At 40.4% G+C, this 24810-nt stretch overlaps 1 protein-coding gene across 7 annotated transcripts in view; it reads right to left on the reverse strand.

The window, feature by feature from the left end:
- Window positions 1-24810, reverse strand: part of FILIP1 (filamin A interacting protein 1) — a 102234-nt gene that overhangs the window by 37327 nt on the left and 40097 nt on the right. For all 7 annotated transcript variants that reach the window (XR_005256218.1, XM_038131158.1, XM_038131156.1 and 4 more), the window contains 3 exons: window positions 22747-23025; window positions 5175-5348; window positions 2987-3165 (listed from right to left, as the gene is read on the reverse strand). Coding sequence is in view for 6 of the 7 variants with exons in the window: in XM_038131158.1 (XP_037987086.1) it covers window positions 2987-3165; window positions 5175-5348; window positions 22747-23019 (626 nt within the window). In the remaining variant the exon portion in view is untranslated. The remainder of the gene's footprint in view (window positions 1-2986; window positions 3166-5174; window positions 5349-22746; window positions 23026-24810) is intronic.

Genomic DNA, 24810 nt, shown 5'->3' on the forward strand with positions numbered 1-24810 from the left:
TTGGTCTTGCAGAGCCAACAGCAAAGGTGAGGCCCTTCAGCCTTCTCCATTTACCCCCACATCCCCAGCTGTCTACATTTTGAATATCCCAGTGCACAACTTCATCTTTTTCATATTTTTCTTGCGTCATTATTTTTGAGAAATCATGTTTTCCTGTTACTTCCTTCCTGTATGAGGCTGGCCTAATAATTAGTCACGCATAGAAACTGTTTGCTTTCATATCGTGTTGCTGTCGATGGATTAGAGATAATGTATGAAAGCGCATGTAAAAAATGTTCCAAAGTAAATACATTAAGAGAGTGTTAGACATGCATTAGAACTGAGGCATATTTCTTTCCTAAAGAATCCCCTTTTTGCTTTGTTCAAACTTTCACAAGACAGCAAAAGCATATGTGGCCTGCGAAAGTTGATGTAGACAACAATGGTTGGGGAAGATTGATAAAATGATGTGAGGAAAGAAACTGCTGAAACTACTTAGAGCCAGTACAGAAATTATTACTTCTCTCATTGTAGCAGACTGCTGTGAGATGGCCATCCTGCAGCACTGTTCTTCCTCTGGCTCACCCTGTCTCATTAACATTATAACTGTGAGTGCTGCAGAGTGGCTGACGGGCAAAGTTCAACTCTGTGTCCCTTTTCGTTTTCATGGAGACTATAAGTATGTTCAGCTCTTAATAAAATAACCCTCAAAGTACCACAATAAAATGAATTATATGTATAGTGGTACTTATAAAATAAGAATGCCTAAGCAGGACATTAAAAAATGCCTTTGGGCAGGTCAGTTTTCTGTCCCAAATGTAGACTGAATATGAGTCTTGCGTGCTTTAATCTGTTGCAACTTAATTTTTCCACTTCAAACTCTTTCTTTTTGACAAAATCTATTGCCACGTTGGGGCTTTCCTAAGAAGTCATCCTATCACCCTCTCTTTCTTTGTGAATATAGCCCTCAAACAATACTACTACTAGTTTCTAATATCTACAAAGACGTGGGTGCAGCCTCAGTTCCATGTGCACTCAGAAAACAAATGTAAGAAATTGAGATTGTTTAAGACTTTATGCTTAGCAAGTGGTTTCCAGCCCATCCTGATTTTGTCAATCTGCTCTGTAAGTGATCTGAGAGGAGGAACCTGAAGAGGGAGGTACATGGATCTTGGCTTTTTATGTTTAGCTGCACGTCATGTTCTCTCTGCTTGGTCACTACTATCTTGAAACAAATTAGTGTCATAGACAAACAAAGTGGATTAAATAGCAAACATCAGATTTCTGGTGTTACTCAACATAAAAGGGCTTCAGCTCTGCAATTATTCCCCTGCAGCCACCAGTACAGAGACACTGGTGAATAAAGCCAGTGCATTTAGTTGCTCTTAAAGATCTGCTTTCAAGAGAAATTCATATTCAAATTTTCCTTTTCTTATTGCTGTTTTTCCAAAAATTGTAGAATGTAGAAAGCTGGAAGTTTGAGAGAGCAGGAAGGGTAAGAAAAAATGCTGACAGATCTGGCACGTGATATCTTAGTGGTAAGACAAAAAGCTCTTTAATCACTTCATTAAAGGAAGTCAATTCAACACAGGTCATAATAGTAGACTTTTTAGTGGTTTTCACACATTGAGAGGGAATAATAAGAAGGCAACAATTGTCAAATTAACATGAAGATTCAAATATAAGGACAAATGTAAATGGTATTTTAATACCACTTTGTAGCATTTTAGTGGCTGCGTGTCCACACATACATGGATATTCAGCATAGAGACAAAATATCTTCTATAAGAATCGGATGTGAAGTTGCTCCTTACTTGAAAATACAACATCTTTTATTTCTTAAAACTTTTTTTAATATATTTTTACATTTTCCCTTTTCTACTGTGAGAATCAATTTGCTAAGATGCAGAAGCATTTTTGTTCTTTCGTTCTTTTGCCAGTCAACCCAGGAAAGTAAAGACAGAATAAAACTAAAACCTATTAAACCAGGAAATATGGTCACTGTAGCTCATGTGCCACCTACTTAAAGTTAGCGCTGAACTGAGTTCAGGAAATACACTAAACAGTTTTGCTCCTGGCTTTTTGCAAATGTCTGCCACAAGCCTGTGGTTTCCTCAAAAGCATTTCTTCTTTGAACTTGCCTTAAGTATTTTTCTTAGAGCCTTAAAAAAAAAAAAACAAAAAAAACCAAAAAACAACAACAAAAAAAAAAAAAACCAAAAAAAAGAAACACAACATGGATTGACTTCAAGTAGTTTGGTATAAGCACAAAAATTTCATATTGAAAAACTGAGGCTTTTACTGAGTGCTCAGTCTTCAACTAAGGTAGTTGATCTTTCTTTTCTTAGAGACACAGAGAACAAATTACTCATCCAACAAGCAGGATAAACACTCAAAAAAAAGAAATGGGGGGTGTATGGGACTGTGAGATAAACACCGCAGATAGTCCATCACAGGCTGGGCACATTTTGTAATGCATGATAATATTTTCTTCCAGATAACTTGCCTGAGGCATGCCTCTTCAAAATGTGGAAAAGAATGCAAATGGTTAGTGACTTTGCAAGCCTAAACGCAAAGGGCATGGCAGAGTCCCACCACCTGTGTGCCAGTATCCTAATGTGAGTTGTGGTTTTCCTTACCCTTCCCTCCTGCTGTGACAACAGTGCTCTGTCCTTCGCAAAACTTAGCACTTAGCTAAGCAAGCCAGTCCCAAACTTAGCCAACACAAATAGCATCTGATCAAAAGCTACCTGTAGGTGAACCCAAAACGGGCATGACTAATTCAAAACAAATTTGTTTCTTAAGTCAAGCTCACACTACAGGAACATTCAGTGGTATTCCTCCAGCTCCAGACTTGCTCAGTAATGTACTTACAAATGACAGGAGTGGACCAACATTTACAGATGTTTTACACATAAGTTTAATGTTATTTAACCACAGAAAATACCAGGCTGTGTCACTGCTGGAGGGACAAGCACTGGGACACTGGGGGTGGTCTTTTACTCACCTCTCCCGCTCCTGTTCCAAGAGGTTGGTAAAGTCATCGCTCTTGTTCATGTAATCTGTATGTTTATGTTTCTCATTCTCCAGCTCGTAAACGGTGCGACGGTGGCACTTCTCTGCCAACAGGAGCTGTTCCAGCATGCGCCGGTACGTCTCCCTCTGCTTTTCTTCAAGTCTGTCCAGCTGGATTGTAAGAAAGGAGAACAGACTGTTTTAAAGGTCTCCTTGCTTGCTTCATCTGATTTATTGACCAACAATGTTGTGTTTGGTAAATGCAAGTCCTGTAATTATATAATAATTATATGTCTTGGATTTTACATAAAGCAGTGACTAGAAATAAGAATAACTGCCCCGTGAAAGTAATGATTTATTTGGATGACATATTAGCAATAAACATTTGCACAGTTTTCAGATACACAAAGGACAGAATTTCACTTAGCTGTAGGGTAACAAATAATATTGCTGCAGTGCTGTATTTCCCCTGTGGTGAGGTGCTGTGCAAGCTTTCTTCATTTCACTAGGAAAAAGCTGTAGCTCAGAACTCAGAGCCTGGGAGCCTGAATTCATACACCTGTATGGGGACTGGACACTTTCATGTGATGCATAAAGTATAATCTGAAGGCTGAAATTTGAGTTATGCATCTTTAATACACCTGTAAGTCTGCTGAGATAAAAGATCCAAATTATTTCGATTCTGTCCAGATTCAGTTTTGCATTACCAAATACAGTTAAATATAAGCCTCAGGAGTTTCCCCTCAGCCTTTTTTTTAGACAAAAATTCTCTTTATTTATTCACAACCATTTACCCCTTTCATCTTCTCCACTTTTTTCTTAATCTAATATGCCAACTGTTATTCAAACAAACATTAAAACCAGGGAGGTATGTCTAAAAACTTGCCAGGGCACTCTAAATCCCCCACGGCTATTCATGCTGCTCCTTTTGCTGTTTCATGGGTGCAGATGACCAACTCCAGCCTCCTCCGTGCTGAAGCAGCTCTCAACCTTGGTACTTGTCTGGTTGTTCGGCCCACTCCCAACCCTTACCCTGTGAGATCTCATCTTCCTCAGCCCCAGCTGCCCCTGTTGTTTCACAGCATATGTCAGTAAACTGAGGGAAATAAGAGAGCAGGAGGACCATGGCAGTTTGCTCTCCAGAAGCTGACCATGGCAGTCAAAGTGAAAAAGTCATTGCATTTTATAAAAAAGCCAGATTGGATTCAGCTTTTCAGAGTAGATTTTTTGCACTTAATTTTTCTGTTTTATTTCAATGTAAAACTTGTGAATCTGTGCATGACAAAAGTTTTACATTGAGGTCCCTGTCAAATTATCAGCTTCTTTGGAAAAAAGCCTTGCTAAGCTCTTTAAATCTTGTTTGAGAGTATTTTATGTATGCTCCCACATCCTATGGTTTGATTTCCTTATTTACTAACATCCCAAGAATTCCAAGAGATGCTTCAATGAGAATACACAGTACAAAAACATGGTAGACACAACCACTGGTGAAAAAATTAAATGTTCTAATTGGATGAGCTATGCTGTTGTATGCTCCTTCCCCATGACCTGGACTGTTATGAAACTATGAACAGGAGCAATGGCTGTTTATTTTGGCATTCACTCTGGCCTCAGACATTCTCAGGTCTACTCTGATTCTCAGATCTACTTGACATTAATTTATTGCTTAAATTTTAAAGCAAGGAGTCCTATAAGTCTCCTTTAGGGGCTGAGCTGACTTTGCAGTCCTAGAGTTTAAGTGATGTAAAATGAATATGGATTTATGATCCCATAAATATGGTCAAAGTCAATCTCCAAAGGTCTTCTTTTCTTAACTACCCTCATGGCAGTGTTTTAGTATGCCAAGGAAATCAAGGAGTAGTTACCAGTGCTGTGAGCAGTACAGGTTGAAGCCTGTAATTGAAAGGAATTTAAAAACTAGAAATTCAACACCCAAAGATTTTGGTCTTGCTTAACAGCACCAGCCCTAGGAAGCATACAACCTCTCTATGGTTTGTGTTCAAATCCAGCGACTTCGCTTACAAATTATTCTGCATATGAGTGAACAAGATTTTATTTTCAGTGTACGAATTCTGTGTAATCCTCTTGCATGCTTTGCATACATCCAAAATATATGGAGTCTCAATTCTGGTTAGGCTTCCCCCTGCACAGACATAATGTTGTCAATCAAGAAGTTGTACCTCTGAAATCGGTTTCTCATAAACGTCTTCCCCTAGAGACTTTTCTTGGGCAAGGATGGCATCCCTGTGTAGCACTCGAAGCACATTCTCTGGAGTTGCAGATCCATAATGAGCTTCTAAAACTTCAGGTTTGGTTTTCTCTGTCTTCAGCATGTGGATCACATCCTCTCTTGCCTGTAATATTGCAAATCACTACCATGAGTCAACCTATTAACCAAGAAGGAACATGGGGAAAATAGGGGCATTTCATATGTACAGACTGCGTACACAAAAATAAAATAAATTAGAAAAATGACAGGCTGCCAATGCAAACATAAAAATGTTGGGAAATCTCAGATTAAATATGATCTGTCCAATACAAATATTGTACTTTAAGGGGTGAATTATTCTGTTCCTGCATGACATTACATTTGAATGCTATGAATTTTTATCTGAGTTGCAACTATAGCCAGGGAACATCATTATTCTTCACACACTGGATCTTAGTTGTTGCCCCTGCTGTTCCCTGAAGGGATGAGGAAATGAGGAGAACAAGCAGCACAAGTGAGCTGAACTAGTATTTCTCAGACAGCTACTTCCTAGTCACTCCCTTAAATACTCTTTTCAAGTAACTTTTAAAATAAATTTTTCTTGGATTTTTTTTTCAACAAAACCTTAGACATTGCAGACCCCAGCTGACGAGACAAGAAATGTCTGAGCAAATGCTCCCAGCCATGGAGGATGGCTGTGCTGCTGGAGCCAGGGCTGGGAGCAGGGGTGCACCGGTGGTCAAGGGCAGCCTGGAGCTCCCTGCCCCAGGTAGAAGCCCCCAGTTCCAGCAGCATGAGCAAACATCTGGGCATGACCAGACAGCTCTGCAGGGCCACCTGGCTATGGATAAGGAGCATTTTAGGGCTATGCTGTGGACTCTGTTTCTAATGATACTCACCAACACCTGTTAAGCCATCTGTAAAATGGGGGCAGGGCACCTGCTTGTCTTTTTAAGGCATGTTTATGAGACCACAGTCCAGGGAGGGACTGTAAAACCTGCAGGTTTTTGGTGGGCAAAGGGGAGCTCCTGGATTTCCCTAGAGAACATCCTTCCCACAAATGCAAATGGATGGGGGAGTAGAAGAGTATGGGCATTTTTCTCTTGCCTGCCTTTCTGAGCTGCCGGCTTAACCCATGTGAGCTTGGGAAGTAAATTAAGCACTAAGGAAAGGTTCAGACATTTTAGGAAAAAAATTCTTTACAAATCCTGCTCCTATATAAGCAATGACTGTTTTAAGATTTATGAACTGACCAACTCTTCATGCTTTTCCATGCTGTTCATAACAGCATTCAATTCATCCCTGTAACAAATCTTAAATCTTTACCCAGAACCACAGAGAAACTAATTTTGGGAAATGGCAAAGATCCTTTAATTTTAATTTATTTTTTTTAAAACAGTCTAACATGAAAATAATTAATGAACTTCAGGCAAAGATCATGCCATCTAATTAAGAACTAGCCCAATATATATAACATTATGCATAACATTTTGTAACCTGAAGTAAAATCTTTGCACTTGTCTGCAAGATACAAAATGCAAATTGGAATGGTATTAATCTTATTTCAAAATGAGAGTGGGAAAGGTTCATCACTCATGGATGTTACAAGTAAGTGAATTATGTGAGCCAGTCCCAAAGGAAGGCAGAAGAGCATGTACACCTCACTACATCACATCCTAAGACTGTGCCATTCTCAATACAGGAAAAATGTTATTTTAGGCAGGTTCTTGACAGGTTTGTGAATGTATTACTTTTCTCTATCCCTGTAGAAATAACAGATGTCTTAGTGTCTTCATCACCATGAGGCCAATGCTTCTATATTGAAGAAAAAGCCTTTAAAAAGTCCAATAGGATAGCATGGGAGTATGGAGGGATTCCTAAATATCCAGATTTTATGATGTGTTGTCTTAAGCCCTATTAGGAGGAGGCAGTTCTGAGGCCATGAGGTTCATCCTGTCCCAATGAACTAATTTGGTATCCTGCTGTGTGCTTCCCAGCAGGGGCCCTGTGCCACAGGCATGCTCAGGGAGAGCACTGTGCAAAGGGAGCACCAACACGGAGGGGTGGGGGTGAGGGAGCAGCTCCCTTCTGCCCTCTGCACCAAGGGACACAACCAATCATGTTGAAACGTCTTTTTGTTTTGATTCTGAGCGCACAAAGCTTCATGCCCCACACTGCCCTTTCCTCAGGGACTGGCACACCACAAACCCTATTTGGGAGGGAATGAGGATGAGTTCATTCTCTCACGTCCGAGCTGTTGGGCCCCGGATGGCATAATTAAACACTGGCAGGGCTGGGCAGAGCAGACAGAGACAGCTCAGGACTGGGGATTTAACACTGAATAGGCAGAGCAAAAAGCTGGACTCCACTCCCTGCAATGGTTATTTGATACAGAAATAGCTGTGGAGGCAGCTGCTCTGCCCAGCAAGTGCCCCAGCCCCTGTTCAGTTGTGTACTGCCTGACTTTCCTGCTGGCCTCATTAGTCTGTCATCACTCACTGTTAAAATGGAGCAACTTCAGCACAGGGGAGTAAGAGTCCCTGAAACAGCTAAGAATGTCCCTGCTAACTGAGAAAGGCTCTGGATGCTGCAGGTTTGGGTCCCCCAAAAGCCAGAGGGAGTCAAGCCAGAGGGAGCCAAGCCAGGGGAGTGGATGATGCTGAATGGAGGAACTGACAGCCCGAGAAGGAAAATAGGTGCCCAAGCTCAGTTCAGAACTTTGAAGAAAACAACCCATCCATTGCTTCATCTTTAAAGGGAAGCAGTGACACACTCAGCTCCAAGGAGACAGGGTAGGACAGTCAGCACTGAACACCCCTTGCTGCAGCCCATGGGGAGGGTACCTAGCCCAGAATCAGGCTGGGTGACACCATCCCCAGGGGCACAATCAGCTGCCCTGTCCTGTACCCTTCTTGCGTACCCCGCACTCTGCTGGCCCTCGGGATTTGGATGGCGTTAATGGAGCAGGCTGCCTTTTGCCTTTTCTGGGCTCAGCCATTTCTCCTATCCTTATCTTTTCAAGGGTATAGGTTAATTCACCAAGTACTTCGTTTCAGTTGTGATAACAGCTTGTGAAAAACAAATGACAAACAGACACACAGGTTGCTAGGAAGCATTGGACCAAAAAGGGAACCTAATGCTAATAATAAACTGGAGACAAATTTGATTTTATTTGGTCAGAAACAAGCTCCATCACAGGGAGGCTCTATCTGAAGGGCAGCTAACCTAGGTCAGAGAGACATCCAGGCAACATCCATCAGCCTCAAGGTCTGTGAATTCCAGTTAGTCTCTCTGAAACTCCTCAGGATAATGTAGAGGGAAGGAGCTGAAACAATATGCCTGTGTATCTTGTGATTTCATATTTCTCCAGATGACCAGTTTTCCCCTGAAACAACTAGAAGAGAGGTCAGATAGAGATGTTTTCTTCCAATGTATAGTGATCCACAGGAAACGGATCATTTTCAGAAAACAATTCAGAATAATCCTGCAGAGGAGCGCTGGGGCTACTTCAAAATTCATACCTGTGAATTTTGTAGTAGCATACCTTTGAGCATGGGAGGCTCAAAGTGGGGGTCCCTCGCTAAGAAGAGGGGGACTTTACTGGCAACTCTTTCTACTGATGGACATGTACTGTTGGTGCCTCTCTTGCCCTAAAGCACAATCCTGTTTTGTGTAAATCCTAAGCTAGGAGACAAACACAAGGAAGATATTTCAAACTGCAAGTAAACTTGCTTATAAATCCCAGAGAACAGTTTTTAGCTGTTTTGGTAGAAGGAACATGATGGTTGGCACAGGAAAATCATCTCTCAAGTCCTGCTTTTGTTTTGTTTTGTTGATGCTGTGATGAGAAAGAGCATCCAGGCTTGAGAAGACTGCATATTGCAACAGCTTGTAACACAATGAAACTTATTTGCAAAAGTCCAGAAGACTGCAATTAGTCAGAGAAGCACTTTAAAGTCAAAATACAGAATTAAAAAAATTTACTTTTATTAGTTTTTCATTACTTCAATTGTCCTGCAGAAAACACTGAGCTACCTTTCTGTCTATACTGTTAAGATTGTGAGTTCTTGAAAATAAAGATACTTTTCCATTAATAAAGTGTTCCAAGTACCAGATTCTCTAAGCAGTAGGAACAATAAAGACAGATTAAAGATGTACTCATTTAACTCCTTTGGTTGCTGCTGCTGATAGAAGAACTCTAAAGTTGAACTATGTCTAAGCTTGTTTTATGCTTACTGGAGGTGCCAAATCTAAAGGCTGATGACCTCAGTTCTTGAGTACACCCATGGAAGGCCTGAGCTGCTGTGGAGCACTGCTGTCCCACAAAGTTTAGCCTGCTCTCCTTTCCCTCCCCTCTATTCCCCATTCATGAGTGCACTTACCAAAGAGATGGGGTCTGCGTTACTACCTGGGAAATCCAAGACAATGCTCCCCTTCTCTCATGAGTGCACAGTGCTTGCCCAGATGGAAGGCTGACATGAGCCCACTCCTCACCCTGAAACACTCACTTTTTGGCAGAATAAAGTAGAAGGACTTTGTTTTGCTCACCGACTTGAGCGGAGCGGGGGGCCGTGTTCCAAACCTCGCTTTACTACATGCCTAGTAAAATATTTAAAATATATAGAAAGGATGTAAAGAGGTTCCTGCATAAAATTGAAACCATTTAGGAAACAATAGCATGACTCTGCTGCTTGTAAAAGGGGTCCGGCAGCCTAGCAACCAGATCCTTGGTCAATGGAAAGACTGTTACACGAGCTGGGTGTTCAGACGTGCTTCTTCCTCGTGCCCTGCCCTGCCAATTTACTACAGCCCTCTCTCCCCATTCCCACAGTCTTTGGCCTCTCCCATGAGCCTGCTGACAAAACTCAGCACCCACTAAACGGGGAATTTTTGCCACAGGCCATTTGTCACCTGGGAAATGGGACTGAACTGATCAAACTCGTTTCATATAAGTGCATCTAGTAAATCGGGGGAAAAATTTAATTGTATTCAAGGTGGGTTGAATGGAGTCAAAGTAATCACTGTCAGCTAGGAGTAAAACCCAACTCAAGATCATTTGCCAGTGCATGTCCTGAACTCTTCTCCTGATTTTTTTTCATAAGTAGCCTTCCTGCAAATTCATAGTTTGTCTCTCTCAAAATCAGTTACGGGTAACTATTGCCTTCATAGTTCCATGCTTGGAGGCATCTAACTACATTATGCCCAACTACTTTAGAGAAATCTCAATATTTCAGTAACATGACAACAATCCTCTTAATTAGATGAAAGAAGTTTTGAAAATTCAGGACCAGGAGTAATGTTAGAAGAAATGCAATTATGTAATATTTTGGCAATCTGATATTTCCAGCTTCTGAATATTTCTTTTCTGATTATGAAGACACTTTATTATACCTGCACAAGGAAGTGCACTAAGTAGCAGATGTTTAATATTTATGAAGTTGTATTTTTCTTGCCAGTGATTAATGACAAAAAATAACTATGAAACCACAGACAGGAACCTTTACTTCTACTTGTGTTGTTGTTCCTTGCATTGCCCACAGTTCAGGTTATTTATAGCACAACAGCTGCTCTGTTCAGCATCCGAAACTAGATAAGGTCACAGGTTATCCATGTTGGGGTCTTACCAGTGACTGATTTCCTAAATGCCAGTAGGCTTTACAAGTATTTCACCTAGAGTTAATAAACATCACACTCAAGGCATCCAGAGGGAGATCAGGAGAATGTTCTCACACTGCTTTCTGCGCTATCCAGAACATGACGTGTTGCCATCAGGGCAGGAATAGCCTCATTTCTGAAAATTTCCATTAGAGACCTCAGAAAGTGGATATCACTAGCTCGGTTAGTTGATTTTAATGAAAGAAAGCACCTTCAAGCAGGAGTACTCAAACACCTGTATCTGAAAATCTTTCCTAACACTAATCCACTAGTCCCTGTTTAAGACCAGTAACTTCCCTTCATTCTTATCTTAGGAGGAAACAAAAATAATTAAAAGGAAAGGGTACTTTCTTAATTTTGTCTCATAATACTATAAATATGTGTACAGAATGTAATAAAAACTACTCCTGACATCAGGAATGACACTTTCGTTGAAGGCCTGATTGCTCACTCTGGCCCTTCATACTGCTACAATGACTGGGTAGCAAATTGCCTTCCAGAACAGTTATAGTTATTGCACAAAGCATGTTTCAAATCAGGGAAGTTAGATGCTCTATTGCATATTGCATCACACAAAGATCTTTTTGCTAAAAACTGAGTAATTTTTTTTCTCCTATACCAGGTATCTGAAGTAGCCTTGTTTGTACCACTCACTCAGTGATGCTAGCCATGCAAAATGCAGGCTAATTACATAAAATCATAGAATCGTAGAAGTCCTGAGTTGGAAGGGATCCACAGAGAACATCAAGTCCAAATCCTGACCCTTCACAGGACAGCCCCAAGAATCACACCATGTGCCTTGAGAGCATGTCCAAACACTTCTTGAACTCTGTCAGTCTGGTGCTATGACCCTGTGGAGCCTGTTCCAGTGCCCAACCACCCTCTGGGTGAAAAAACCTTTTACTGATATCCAACCTTAACCTCCCCTGACACAACTTCAGGCCAGTCCCTTGGTCCTGTCACTGTCACCACAGAGAAGAGATCAGTGCCTGCCCCTCCTCTTCCCCTCACGAGGAAGCTGTAGACTGTGATGAGATCTCCACTCAGTCTCCTCCAGACCAAACAAACCAAGGGACTCCAGCTGCTTTATGGTTTCCCCTCTAAATCCTTCACCATCTTCACAGCTGTCTTTTGGACATGCTCTAATAGCTCTATATCTTTCTTATATTGTGGCACCAAAACTACACACTCGAGTCAAAGTAAGGCTGCACCAGCAACACGAATACATCGGGGTTCTTTTGCAAGGAAGAATTTATGTACAGCAAAGGTTTTTTTACACCTTTCATCTTAACCTAATTTCCTAATACTTGAAACTGTGGATTTCACTTGCATGAATTTCTTTTAACTTTTCTGTATTCAAGTCTAGGTACACAATTTACTCTGGAGGTAGAGATTACTTCAGCGAAGAAAAGTGACCATTGTTGATTGCTGATTTTGTACAAAGGGTAAGTGAAAGATATACCCAGAAATACAAATGATCCCTCATGACCCTGAGGATATTGAACAGAACTGTCCTGTCTTCTCCACACCATGGAGAACTTTCTGGCCTTGTGTGATGCTTTTGGAGCTCTACACTGTATTTAATTTTATTGTGCTTTATCTTGTGATAGCTCAGAAAGCTCTTCTAAAATCAGTACTGGAGAAGAGGCGCATGATAGACTAGCTCAGCCACTGCATAAATCTTCTGAAGTGGCTCCAGAAGAATTACATCAGAAATTAATTTGGCCTCTTGTGTTTGAAAAAGTCCCTGCTAAAGATTGTAGAGCTGAGGAGAAGCAGCACTGAGCAATGTATTACTTCTTCCAACAAGCCTTGAAACAGATCAAATGAGCGCTAGAAGACATCTGTCTGTTATTTCCTGCCCACACAGCTTTGTTCTGCTTTATTGCCAGAGCGCTCCATGGATGATGTCACTTTTTTTCTGAAGAAAACAGGCCACCAGAGCCTTTCACTGACATAATTAATTATCTGTAGTCTGGGCCACAGCCAGCAAAATTCCCATGGCAAGACCCTGAGAAGTATTAACTCCACACTGCTTGATGTTTTCAGAATTATTATGGTCTGGGGTACCCTGTCTTGTCTTTTCACACTGAAAGAGTGCTTTGCTTGATATTATCAAGCCGTGGGGCAGTTACTGCAGCATATAGAATTACAGTGTCATGATCCAGTCAGCACAGAGACACCAGGGCAAGGGGTCACTGTCAAGTTATATGCGTGACTCTGCATGTTGGGATATGTTCTACATGCTCCAGCAATGCCTCACAATGGCTAAACCCACTATTTTGGGTTTGCTGTATCCAGTCACAGAGTTTTTGTCTCAGCCAACATTAACTGTGTAATATTTTTCACATGGCCTGAAGCCCAGCAGCAAGCAGAAACCACAGACTGATCCAACTAGCCATCAAGTTGCCATGTTCCTTTTGTAACCAGAACTTATTTTGTGATACGTTAGAAGTGCTTTAGGGAGGGAAAAAAAATTACAAATGAAAAGGCAGTATCAGGAAAAGCATTTTTTTTACCTCTTTCTTCTCATATCATCTGGCCCTATTAGTAAGTCTGGACCAAGACACAAGAGACCCATGGATCATGAACCTCCTTCTTATGCTTCACACATAAAATTAACCCCACCATGTTCCAATTTCCATTGCATAAAGGAAATAATATTTCTCATGAATGAGATTTAATTTCCAAATATATAGAAGATCCTCATATGCTACAAATATGTTACAAAAAATACGACGCTCTGACAGACATCAATATCAGTGTTCTCTTATTAATTTTTCCCCGTTTGTTATATTTTATTTCCTCCAGGCACAGGTTCTTCTGTACTGTCACCCAATTTGTTGAAATCCGTTAGAAACTAAAAAGTATCTTCATTAGATGTGTAACTCATCTTGTCTAAATTGCTCTTTGCAAGTGTTGCATTGGCAGTATAAGGAACAGAAGTATCTGAAATTAGGTGCTCTGACTTGAATTTCAGGGATGCACTTCAAGCAGCTGCTGTGAGAACCTTGTCTCCAAGAGGAACAAATCAGCCCAGGCATTTTTTTTTTTCCCACAGTGATCTTGCTGCCTTCAGGCAGGAACAAGCACACAAGGAGCAGGATGGAGCAGGACAAGCTGGAGCCAGCAGGGCTGTAACCACCCGGATGATGAAGTCAGAGGCATTCCTTCTGCCTCCTCTGTGGAGACAGGAGCATGTGGGACACTAACAGACCTAAGTCTGTGTACATGTGTAATAAACTGTATACACAACTTTCTCTCGTCCAAGCATTTTGTTGGCTTCAACAAGATGTTTTTGAGTACTCTGTGCTGCACAATGTGCATCCAAGTTACTGGTGGCTGATGAATGGGCAAGAACAGTAGGACTGCATTACAGCAAGCACTCACCAGCACAACCAATAATTTGAACGGAGGAGTCGTCAGAGGAAATGAGGGAAGTGGCCAAACTCTGAGTGTGAAGCAGTGAGGGAGGGTGGGCAGTGAAAGGCGCAGAGTGAGAGCTCCCAGCCATGCCCACGATGCCCTCAGTTGTCTCCAAAATCCCCCTGATTTCCCCCCAGTGTCAGTCCTTCCCTTTGCCCTCCCCAAGCCCCACTTGGGACATCCTTTCCCCTCTCTGTTCTCCCACTGCATTTCCAAGAATGACTCTGAAGCTCTTCAAAATGCAGTTTTACCTGAACTGCTGAGATTGCCCAAGCCAATACTGGAAAATTGTGGTTTCATATTCACATCAATATTTCTGTTTCTGATTTGTTTGAACTTGAAGGTGACAAATGCCTGGAAGTTATCATGCAACTGTATTTCAGTTAGTTCAGTTCCACTCATTTTTCTGGCATGGAAGAGTTGATGCTAATTTTTTGCAAAGAAAACCAATAATTTCCAGGATAAGAAAGACATCACTTGCAAAATGCAAACCCTTCCTGTCTCAGGAAAGGACTTCCCTTCATAGTGCCTCCCTCAGCAGTGCCTCATTTTGGGTGCCACATCTGCCCAGCCCTCTGAAATAAGTCAGAGTTTACTTCATGTTGGCCATCATGCAAACACTCAAGGCAGCAATTTTGTAAGCTGTGGCAAGACACAGGATGTTCAGTAGGACCTGCAGTTTTCTGAGTGCAAATGTTACATTTCTCTCACTTTAGTCAGCCAATAGATGGAGCCTTTAACCCTAGAAACAAGACATTTTCTCAGCCATGTTATGACAATTATTATGCAAAGATTTATATTTGCATTTATTAAAGCTTGTTTTGGATGAAAAATAATCTGTTTTGCTCTCAAGAGCTTATCTGATCCTCAGCTAGAGGACAACAGACAAAAACTTAATAAACACAGAACTGGGGCAGCAAAGTTAATAAAAACAGGTTCATCTACTGCAATGTTAAATTAACAACTGGTGACTCAGAGTACTGGACAGCATTATGACACATAAGACATATGCTCGTTGCAAGCTCTCCAAAGAATCCCAGATATTTCAAAGCCAGAAAGATCATGCATTTAACATTGATTGCAAAATGATGGGCCATGTGCTCTCCCACAGAGTGAACTTTCAAGAAAAGTGAGAAAAGATACAAACTTCTTCTTTACTGTCGCACTGAATATACAATTTCAAGTAAGTAAATGTAAAGAAAAAGAAAAATAAATAGTCAAATTATATCATTATTCAAAACTAACGTTTAAGAGTTTGCAAGAGAGGATCAGTTTGGAAAAAGACCAAAACTTTAAAAGCTGATTGTGGGCAATTCTGTTCTGCTTTGAACAGAAGACCAAAAATTATTGGAAAAAAAATCCCAAGCTGTTCCTACTCTTCCTTCCACTCTAGATAAGATGCTGAATGGGTCAGAGACACTTGCCAGTTATTCCTCTCACTTCTGATCCTTCAAGCCTAGCTAACACAATAGATACAGCTCTGTTAAGTACAGTTCAGGCATTACTAGAGAAGGATGTTAAAGTATCTTTGTGACAGAGTTCTTCAGCCTACAGCTGTCCCATGACAGTGACATTTTACTGAGGATCATTACTTTGAAAAGCATACATGTAATTCTAAAGCACTTTTAGTACCAGAGAGATGGATGGCTACCATCCCTATAGTTGATAGTACCTCTGCCCTTTATTTCAGATGGAGCAGGAAATTGCCTAAATAGCACAATTTAACTATATTTCAGTATACTGTCTTACCTTTGCTTTTTTTTTTTTTTTCTCTCACAAAAAAGCCAGGTTCTATTTTAAAATTGATGATTTTGGGACTTGCTAGACAAGTTCTTCTTACCTCCTATGGTATGTTCTGCACAGCAGCAAATGCAAGCTACAGAAAATAAACCTCTGGTTATAAATTATTCAATAAAATATAAGAGAGCATCTGTGGTCTGATTTTTTTTTTTGTGTGTGTGTGTGTGTACTGCAAAAGCATTCTTCACCAGGAAAACACAAACCAGGAGTCAGTAAGAGATGAGACAATTTTTTAAACTCATTTACTGATATGCCAGACATTTTTAGGGTTTGTTTTTATGCTCTTATTTTGCTACACTGTGGATACCATCTATCCCTTCATTTTCTTGCCTTTTGTGTGCCCACTTTCCCGTGTCTAGCTTGGCTCCATTTATCTCTGTTGTATTCCCCTTTTGCTTACACTCTTTTTCTTCTATTGCCCAGCCTCTTTCCCCTCATTCCATTCTGCTTCAGTCACCTCTCCCTCCTCACATTAACCCTATCTTCTCTTTCTCCCTGTAGCTCTGAACTTGCCAAGGTTTTTCCCGTGGGGAATTTGTATTTCATCTGTAATAGGCTCATAAATCCTAAACTGTTTCAATTCAATCGACAAGACTTCGCAGATACCCTGCATGCACTTTTCTCTGGCTTTACCTATTCTTTCTGCCTTGGCCCATCTGCAGCTTGTTAATCTGTGCGATTTTGCTAATGACCATTTGAAAACTTCTCTTCACTGCTTTCTCTGGTGCCAAGGCAACTTGCCCCAGCTTTCTCTTCTGATTTCTGTACCTGCACATGAAACACATCTGGTTTCTAATCACCTATCTATTCTACATTCCTCACTTGAGCTTTCAGGCAGATCCATATTTATTAATATAAATGCAAGAGTATAAAAAAAAGGCACTGAAGAAAAATACAAAAGTTTGTACAGTGTTTTTAACTAAAGAACTAGGTGGCTCTCCCAGTGTGGTTACAATGTCTTGGAAAAGTCAAAACAAAAGCAGTTTGAGGCATTACATGCAAGTTTACACGTTGCAGAAAGAGGAAAAAGAGACGGAGAGAAAAACATCACAACAACAGCTACAGAGTCAAATTCTCTTGCTTATACTAGTCAGAGTGACAAGCGATGGGAAGGCCAAGTAATGCCTTAAGTGCCTTAAGACAAAGGCAAGTATGAAACCAAATACACAAGGCACTAGGGAGCTCTCTCGTACAGCAAGCACCACGTGCAGTTCCAGCTACAGACACCAAGAAGGTGAACCCAGGATGTAACTGCTGCTGGTCAAGGGCTGATGAGGACATGGAGAGCCTATTTTGCCTCTCAGCAGGAGGAAACAGAAGGAATGTGGTAGGGTAGCACAGCAAAAACAAAGGCTCAGAGGAGGCAAGGCTGTCACCTACAAACACATCAGGCATTAAAGGCAGGAGGGACAGAGGTGGGCTTTCAAAGCAGGATCACTGTATAGCAGAGTTTCATAAAGGTTTCACTGGACATAATTAAAATTGCTTTAGAAATTAAATGGGAGAAATCAGATAAACATTAAAGATTTTCAGTTCTGGGACTATTTTCCAATAGGAGTTGTCAAAGTAAACAAGCCACCTAATTTTAAAACACAGCTTACTACGTTAGCAACAAAGGTTAAAGGAAGCATTTGCCTAAAAAATTAGATTATGGGATTTGATATACAGTAGAACATCTACAAGTTTATCTCTAGAATTCTCAGGTCAGTCGATGCATCTGCAGTATAAGGATAAGGGAAGCCTGAGCTGGGAAGTAACAAAAAGGTACAGTAAGAAAAAAGGTCACAACTAGAAAAATAAAGAAGGGAAGAAAGGTGAATAGGGAAATTTAGATCTTGGTAAAAAGAGCTGAACAGAGCAATTATAGAATAAAAGGTATTATATAATATGTCACCCTGCAAAAGGGAAAGAAAGTAGAAAGCAGAAAGATGGGAACAGTAAAGAAATTTCCTTTCCTTTGCATTTACAAAGCATAGTTTTCTGCTAGAAAGAAAAATACTAAATACTAAAATACCTTTTAAAATATTAAAATGCAATGGATAGTTTATCACCTATACCCGTGTGAGTTAGATGACTTTGTTTACAGGGAGGATTTTCCTGGTGGCAGGATGTGCAGCCACTGATACCCACGTGTTTCATAAGGACCTTGCCAGGGAGAACAAAACTGAGTCCCCTGCTAACCTTTCCCTGATCTTCCCAGGTTGAGAAAAAGTCTTGCAAGCCCCCTGAAGGTGAACTCTTCCTGTCGCTGTTGTATGAGAGAGCTCCTTCCCCCAGGACTGTCTTGTTTCAGCAACCAGCCTCCCACACCTGGCCTTCAACAAGCTGTTGCTTTGGCACCTCCTGTAAGCACTCAAATTAACCATTAAATGCAGTCTTGATTAAATACTTGTGAGGAAGGGATTTCTTTGACAGCAGAGTGATTTGGTCTCTCCCTTTCAACCAGGAATCCTATATAAATAGGTTTACCTCTGAATATTTGCTACACAGTGTTTCCCTTCAAATATCAAACCAAACCCAACCCAGTGTTACATTAGACCCTTTGGAAGTCTGAGGACTTGTCAGGAATTTTATCTTGTCTAATTCATAAGTGTTCATTTATATATCCCTTTTACATTACACATACGGTTCCTCAGGACATCACATTTCACATATTGCCCATCTGCACCCTCGGGTCTGCAACAGAGGAAATGTGCAGCTGACAACTTAACATGCATTTCCTTTCCACCCCATGGCTGTGTGGCTTTGAGGAGCTCTGCTCCTCAGCAGTGCCAGGCTTGCAGAAAACGTTCCCCTCAGCCCTGAAGCATGCAAAGGACCTCGACAGGAATGAGGGGCTGAGCTGCAGGGGATGAATGCCATGCTGGCACTGGAGAAATGCAGTAAAACATGGACCATAATAAAGGCCTTGAGTGGAAAAGTTGCTCCTTTCTGAATTGTGAAATATGGGAAACTGTCTTCCTAGCTTAAATTGTCCTCCAGCAACAGGCACAGAATCTGGATAAGAAATTATTTTTCTTGAAAAACCTAATGATTTGTAGTGGGATGCTGTCTTTATAAATATACTTTTATGATTGTGGGTTTTTTTCCCCAAACATGCAATAAAAGAGTGAGTCTTAAACATGTAGGAATACTCCTCCTCATTTCCTTTTGGGCCCCCAATCAGGAAATGTTGAAAATCAGTGTTGGTATTGCTGAAGATTAATGGCTGCTGCTCAGAAACCATACAGAAAGGGAGTATGTTCCTGCCAGGACAAATACATAGGCCATTGGACAAAACTCTGTGAACCACAGATAGTATTATATCATCATTGTAAAGATCCACACTGCCTGTCTTGCTCTGTAATGAATAATATTCACATGTGGGTTTGACTGAAATCACTGTAACAACCAGGCAAATTAATGCCATGTCTTCATGGTCCAATTTATTCTACTGGTATTTGAGGTTTTCTTTTCAAATCAGCTTTACAGTATTTAAAAATTAGATTTTTTTTCCAGGTATAGGAAGCAATCCTTCATGGATTTTTTGCCACTATATGTTCAATATGGGTTTAAAGACCATGTAATCACTACTTTTTTTTATATAAGCAGTTAGATTTCACAAGAGAAAATACACTCCACTGAGCTGTAGGGCCATTAAAATAAATCCCTGTCATCAGTTCATTTGCTTCCCACTCTCCTTCAGAGAGGCTGTACTTAAGAGCTCTCCTGCCATGTATATTGGGACACATTCTCATCACCACAGCTTCTGTAAACTTCTTCTTCTCTTTTGTTTTCTTACAAAATAAGGTGTAGGCTATGGTGACCCCAGATGTTTATGAAAAGTTTTCCTTCTCTATATTTAGTAAATATACAGGGTCCAGCCAGGAAACATGAAGACAGGCAGAGCTGAGTCCAGCTTGGTTCTAGAAGCTAAAGCACAAGCAAGCTACCTGAGAGTATTATAATTTTGAAAACCAGTCAAGGTAAAAATGAGGACATAAACATCATTTCCAGGGCATCTCTGCATGGTTTTCTGGCATGTTTGACTTCAAAATTAAGAGCTGGGGCATCAAGTTGTGAAGTAAGTGCTCAATATTGATACCAAGATCAATGTGGTGTGGGTCTATGTTTTCAGATGATGTGAGTAGTGAACTAAGAACATGATGCATATGAATACATTACCAGTTTACCCTGCTAACCCCACAGTTCTCACTGTCACACATTACCTCCCATGGCTTAGCTCGCTGTTTGAGGGTTCCAAGGCAGTGTCACCCTGGTGGTACAGGCGTAAGATGCTCCCTGCTCATGGCTGAGTGAACAATTATGGTATTTTATGGTATTTTATCCCATTATGGTATTTTATCCCATTATTTTTGTTCAGAAAATAATGGATCTCCCTACAGGTACAGCCTGATGTTATTCTCAAAACGAAATCTTTTTACATATGCCTAGATAATGTTTGCTTTGCCAGTATTGAAATGGCTTCAAAGTAAACCTGCAATATGATTTGTCAGTCCAACAAAATGCCAGCCAGCCACCAGAGATGTCTGAAAAGATCTGAAAATAAAAAGCCATGAAATGACTCAGTGCATTAGGTCACTGTGACAGCCAGGAGGTAATACCAGAGTATTTACTTTGGCTGGAGCCTTCCTTGGCTCATCTTCCTTTGTAGTGTTAAAGCCAGGCTCTCATCTCAAGCCAAAGTGCTGTAGCTTGCCCACTTCAGAAATGGGTCAGCACAGGTACCAGGGAAATAACTAAAAAGGGGGGTTTGACATGAAATTAAAAACTTGTATGGATTAAAAATAATTACTCTCTTCCCTGCCTGGCTGCAAGGAGCAGAAGAACAGACGCACTCTACAGCTACCGGTGTGGGTGTCCCCATACCCTCCTGTCATGCCAGGAAACTTCAGCAGTGCCTAACATCTCTTTGGGGTCTGTATGTATGAAAACCCCTAAAAGTACTGTCCAGGATCTATTCCCATCATCCCCACAGGGATAACAAGGACATGGGCAGTCCTTCAAAGCTTGTGTAACTACCCCACAAAGTAAAAGACTATGGTGAAGAACAGGAGAATTACTCAAGCAATAAAGACCACATTTATTGCCACACAGGAAACATTAGTGACTTTCTTCACCACCTCGCCTTTCCAGACCACAAAGGTGACTTTTTTTTTTCAGGTTTTTTTTCTTTGTTTATGAACAACATGAACATGATACATTTCTACTGAGGTTTGGCTCTGTCCACCACAGAAGCTGCACGCTAGCTCCATCTCTAAGGAAAATACATATACAAGATTTTGAATAAAGTAAAATGAAGCAAAATAAAAATGGTTACTTTTCTGTAATGGTAATTTCTTTTCTTCCTCAGAAAAATTGCATTCAACATATTTTCTTTCTTTTTTCCCTGTAGTTTTTATTGTAAAATGACTATTTTCTGTCTTTGACAAAATTATTTATTTTGAATGCATACTTCTTGTAACTTGACAGTAGTTTCTGACAAACTAGAGGTGAATTATGTGCAGAAAAAGTGATACCTAATGATACTTAGTGAGATGGAATCTCAGAGTTGTGCTAATGGTGACTCATGTACCAAAGAAATTAACAGAACAATTGCTTCTTGTAATCAGATAAGATGGTAACAAGATCAACATTAAAGTAATAATGTTATGAATGCGGGTTTCAGGGGGAAAGTATAACCTTCTATAAAAAGCTAAACAGTAATGGTTAATTGGAATAAAGGGATTAAGACAAAATGTTTCACACAGGTCAGGTGGCTTTTTTCTGCTTGTCCATGGATTCAGTGAAAAAGGTCACAAAAGTACAACCAAAAGAATGTATGAATTTGAAAAGCAGTCCTACCACAAAAGGGGATAAGTTTTGAAAAGCCACAAGTCTTCATATTGACTTTTTGAAATACCACATTTCAGCTTCCTATTTTGGAATCCTCTGGAGGCTCACACAACAGAGAGTTCAATGATGTATTAGCATTAAAGAGAATCTCAAAACTGGACAGATATTTGGGGACAAGTTAAGTGCAAAATCAGGCTGACTGCCATCAGGGACTTGCTACTGGGCTGAATTAACATGCAAACCAGGACAACTGAGAAAGCTTTCAAGCAAGCACTACTCCAAGAAATAAAACTAATGGATCTTTGAAAGGCGAGGAATGTGCAAAGCACCGGACTCCAGAAATCAGACAGGACAGGGAGAGCTCTGGCTGAGGCCTCAGTAACATCTAAATATGCAAAAGTTCCGGGGGTCATCCTAAGTCCATTTTTAGTATTCCTGACTTGTATATTGGCCTCTTGAATATTATTTTGAATATTTTCAATAATGATTGCAGTTACATTCCCTATATTTACTTGTCTTCCCCCCCTCCCTTCTTCCCACCCACCACTGATCCCCCTGTGGTTGTTTTCACCCTCACCTGCAGATCCATATTTGTTTGTCAGGTGTTTCTTTGACAGGTGTTTATAATTTATCTTGCTTGGGTCGCTGCAGTAGTAAATAAAACATCACTTAAAACTATGACTGTTAAACACCAGCTAGCACTGCTCTCTCCTTGTGGTCCTTTGCCTTAAATATGGATGTTCCTGTTAGTTGAGCCCTGTGCTCTTTGGACAACCTAAAAATAGATAGGTACATAGAAAATATGGTTTAGAAGATGTTTCATTTACCTGCAATTCTCCTTCCATTATACTAAGTAGTTTTATCAAGTCTTCTTTAGAAAGCTCTATGGACTTCTTGTTCTTTCGCTCACTAGGAGCAGGTGATTTTGAGTGCCGTTTGACAGTCGCTGAAACCATGACCTCATCTTCCTTCCGATGAGGTTTGTTCTTTTTCTTGGCATCCTCCTGAAGTTTTTCATTCTCTGCGTGGCTGATGACAGGCTTGGAACTGGAGAAGTGCCCGTTAGAGGAGCTTTCTCCACCTTGGTTTCGGGACCTCATCCCTGCCTAGAAAGAACAAACATAAAGATGCATTTGTAAACAAAATTACTTACAAAAAAAAGAAAGCCACAGTGGAAATACTGCCTTTGGTATGAACAACTGAAGAATAAAAAAAAAAATATTCTTCAGGTAAAAACTGAAGAATACTGTCGTGATCAAGAGACTGTGGTAGAAATCTCAGTCATTCCAACAACTCTGTGTGTGGCAGAAAAAAAGTCCTGAGGTAAGGTTAGCCATCTTTTTCAGCAAGCCAAATGCTGATATGAGTTTAAATGTAAAGAACTTAAAATTTATGTGGGATAACGTGTTCCAGTGTTTTCTTTTCTTCAGCTGACATGTTGATTATTCACAATTCAACACTACAAAACAAAGCAGGTTGTCAAATAGATCTTATTTAACATGTAGCTTTCTTGAGAAACAGAAATGCAATTAAATTTTTGAAAAGCATATTGCTGGAGTAGAAATTCTCTATGAGAGTGGAGTGCCAAAGCATGACCAACGTCAGCCTGCTGTTTCTCTGAAATAAGCAATGATTTTATTGCAGGTAACCAAGAAGTATGGAGAATGCAGAGTAAATCAGGTGGCAAGCACTGCACAGGATTATTAGACAATAAGTTCCATAAAGGAAAGTTGAAAAGAAGTTTGAAAAATGAGAACAAATTGTATGAAATCACTAACAGGTAAATGAGCAATATCAACACACTCTTTCCAGAAGATTAGGGGTTTCTCCAAAGGTCTCATGGTTATTCAGTGCTCACATTTCTGTCTTCTTAAGCACCTACATTGAGTCTCAGACTACGACAGCAAACATTTCTCAGCTCTGTCACTTGACCAACTGTACTGCTAAATTTTTATAGCAATAAATCTAATGAAAAATATTCCACTGCTTCCAAGTATTTCCTCTCATTTAAATGAATCTCTGGTGTTAGTTTGCAGTTTGTTCATTAGTCAAACAGATGCTTTTCAACATCAATAACATCACACACACTTCTGATAAGGAGTTCAGAGCAGTAGCTCACTAGTGAGAGAGCAAAACCTAAAATACATTGACTAATCAGCTTTGCTGAATTACCCTGGGTCTGCAGTGGCTTGCCTACATATTCGACTCAGGCCAGCATTATAAATCTCTTGCCACAATTGGCCTTGCACTTTAGTAGTTTCACACTCAGCATGAAGATTGTCTTTTTATTATGACTGGTTACTCATGTCTTCACTAATTCAGTGGAATTCATCCAGCAGCACAAACAGGGAGAGAATTAGACCCTATATTTTGGAGTGAGAGAGTTTCACAAAGAGATTCCTTGCATTGTAGGCCTGCTCTTATCCAAACAATATGTGATACAGGTATACAATGGCCTTTAGCTTCCTGAATGCTTATGCAGGGTGTTTTTCATCAAACAGTTTGGATTAAATACATGAATTACACTTTCTAAAAACAGATCTCCATTATAAGCATGAACAATACCTGAGAACCTCAGGAAATCTTTTAGGTTTCAGATTTATAATGGAAAAATAAACATAGTACTATGCTTCCTCTCAGATAGGGCTTTTCAATTTGTTTAACTTTAATGGGTTTGAAACTTTCCAACCATGCTTCCTCTCAGGAGAGAGCACTTGGGATTCAATCTGTCTCTATTTTCTAAGTATTTCCTTCTGAGTCCCTGTGGGTCACAGCCTCCAGCCACTTTCATCTCTAAACCAAACCTATTTTTTTATGGCTTACAGTGAATAGCTTCATGGATCCAGGACATCATCCCACGTGTTTTAAGAACAAATATTTGAAGACTGTCT

Source organism: Motacilla alba, chromosome 3, assembly GCF_015832195.1.
Source record: "Motacilla alba alba isolate MOTALB_02 chromosome 3, Motacilla_alba_V1.0_pri, whole genome shotgun sequence".
Taxonomy (NCBI): domain Eukaryota; kingdom Metazoa; phylum Chordata; class Aves; order Passeriformes; family Motacillidae; genus Motacilla; species Motacilla alba.